General features: G+C 30.4%; 1 protein-coding gene across 1 annotated transcript; it reads right to left on the bottom strand.

Moving 5' to 3' along the window:
- Positions 1–538: 538 nt before the first annotated feature.
- LOC134656774 (uncharacterized) lies at positions 539–2,132 on the bottom strand. Its single transcript, XM_063512298.1, has 2 exons — positions 1,965–2,132; positions 539–1,323 (listed from the first exon to the last, which is right to left on the bottom strand). The coding sequence occupies exons 1-2, from the start codon at positions 1,989–1,991 to the stop codon at positions 550–552; spliced, it is 801 nt and encodes a 266-aa protein (XP_063368368.1). The 5' UTR covers positions 1,992–2,132; the 3' UTR covers positions 539–549.
- Between the last annotated feature and the right edge of the window lie 351 nt (positions 2,133–2,483).

Below are 2,483 nucleotides of genomic sequence, written 5' to 3'. Positions count from 1 at the left end.
GTAAAAAGTTTTTATCACTCTACTTGCTCAAAACTCCAAAATAAAACAAAACTCCAGACTTGTCGAGAAATCAATAGAAATGTGTAAACATATTTTCTTACATTAATATTCCGTACAGGTACGCAGCGAGAGAAATTGCCTCCGAAATTTACTTACTGTATGCGATATCTTATTTGCTTTTGTTAATGTGTTCGGAATGAGGGCATATATGAATATGAGACATACATTTAAGTAAGTGAAATTAATATTTAATAATGACACGTTTTTTTTATTGTAGCCTTACAATTTTTATTTTTCATACATCTATAAAGCCTACTTCGTTTTGTCGTCTATGTCGCTTAAAAACCCCAATATAAATCATAATATACTGCAAAATTCAATAAGCATTCGCACCAAGCAAATTCAAATATTACTAACTAAATTTTTAAGTTTTAACTAAATGCACACATTAATTGTTTTGACCTTTTGTGGAAGTGTTACGACTTGTTATTAAATTAAACAAACCGTTTCATTTCATTTATGTATTTTATAACTGACTTATCACACAAGTTAGCTAAAAAACTTATGGTAAAAAGCAGATCCTTTCTCTCTTAATTTCCGTAAAAAGTTCCCTGGTGCCGCCAGTATATTTGGAAAATAATGTTCTTCATGTGGTTCATCATAAAATTCGGTACTATGCACATAATCTAAAACATTATCATTAATTTTATCCACATGATCTTTTACTTTGAAAATACCGAAAGGTATTCTATGAATGTTTATATTTTGAATTACAGGTTTCTTTTCTTTATCATCATCAAATTCAGCATTCACGTGAAATATACTTATTGAACTCTTTCTAGGATCATTACTTTTATTCTTCTTATTTTCATTACTATTTCCATTAATCACTGTAGCGTTATTCAAAGGTAATTTAATAGTGAAATTAGTTACTATGGGCTTATAAGTTACAATGTTTGGTATATCATCAACAATTTCTGTAACTTCATAACCAGGTTTATCATCTATAGGAGGTTTGTCTGTAAGGATGTATGTTTCTTCTTCTTCATCATCATCAGTAGCTTCATCAGTAGTTGGTAAATCTTTATTAATTTCAGAATCTTCTCGTACAAGTTGTTTTAACCATTTAATTGTTGAAATTTCACCTGGTTCGCCTTTTGCATGTTTGTACGTAGTAGCTTCAGTTTTATATGTTGTTTTGTCTGTTGGTGTGTTTTCTACTTTATCCAATGTTGGAACATCGTATTCGTAATCGTCGTATTCGTCATATTTGTAGTAATCTTGTTCGGCAACAACCGTTGAAGATACTTTTGTCAAAATTGTCTAGAAAGAAAACAAAACAATCATCAATAAATGTTGTCAAAGCTTTATACTTATTTTATTTGTTAAATAATTGCTAATTTTTAGGATGATTTAGTTACGAAAATGTAAACTCGTCTTGTTTAAGCAGTGAATTACCTACACTTTTTCATTTAAATCATAATACATTAATGGGAAAAATAAAACAAAGAAGGCGTTTGAAATTAATAATAAATATGCAAAATGTCGCGATTATTTACTGCACATTATAGGTACATAGAAACTCGTACCTAATATAGGTACTTTAATATTTTTTTATAAAAAAAAGCATTATGTTTCTTTAGAATTTAATTGATAATTTACCAGACATTTGAAAGCAATAATCACAAAAAATACACAATGGAATAAATGAGAATGTGTCTATTTTAACACACTGTCAACAGTCGTTACTGAAAGCAAGTAGCAGCGGTGAATGCGTTAATAAATTATTGAAAAATTGATTTCACAAAAGTCTGTAACCAAAAATTACTTAAATTTAATACGTAACTTCACAAAGAATGTTCACATTTCCTAACGAGATTAAAAAGTAAAAAGTTTCTTCTCATCACACCTATTTAGTCATTATTTACTAACAACACCCTAAACTAATTAAAACAAAAACTCACCATCAACAAAAACAATTTAAGAAACATGTTCTTCACGAGCACTGGCCACAAAGTCACCGATTTAACTAAACCCAATTACTTTACAATTGCGATAAAAAGTTAAAAACCCGCAGTTTTTATGAATACACTATAAATTAGGCCGTTTCTCTTCGCTGTACGAATACTATTTGGCACCTTTAATGAGTAGGCTTATAACGACAGGCTAATTCGAACGTTCACTGATGTAATGATAATTTAATCATCCGTCTCGCCCGCACCAATACATGTACGAACAAGCACGAGCGAAATGCATTCTGATGTCAACGTACGTTCGAAATGACGTGTAGGCTGTATATTCTGTTTAATGAGTCAGTGGAATGAGTAACGCGTGAGACTTGCAGGATGTCCTTTTTATAATACTCTTTGTCAGACTTCGTTATATCCTTAATAAGTTCAAGGTCTATAAAACCTATATCTTGGCGCCAATTAAATGTGCCATTCTCAATCAAAAGGGAACTTATTGTCGGTTGTCAATAAAGG

This window comes from Cydia amplana, chromosome 19 (assembly GCF_948474715.1).
Source record: "Cydia amplana chromosome 19, ilCydAmpl1.1, whole genome shotgun sequence".
Lineage (NCBI taxonomy): Eukaryota > Metazoa > Arthropoda > Insecta > Lepidoptera > Tortricidae > Cydia > Cydia amplana.
The sequence above is the reverse complement of the archived record's forward strand: the minus strand, read 5'-3'. Positions and strand labels throughout refer to the sequence as shown.

What these genes read in the sequence shown, in the direction of transcription:
- LOC134656774 (XM_063512298.1), bottom strand. Translation starts at nt 1,991, where the DNA reads ATGTTTCTTAAATTGTTTTTGTTGATG. An exon ending in TTAAATTGTTTTTGTTGATG is followed by an intron (nt 1,324 to 1,964) that starts GTGAGTTTTTGT and finishes TTTTCTTTCTAG; the next exon opens with ACAATTTTGACAAAAGTATC.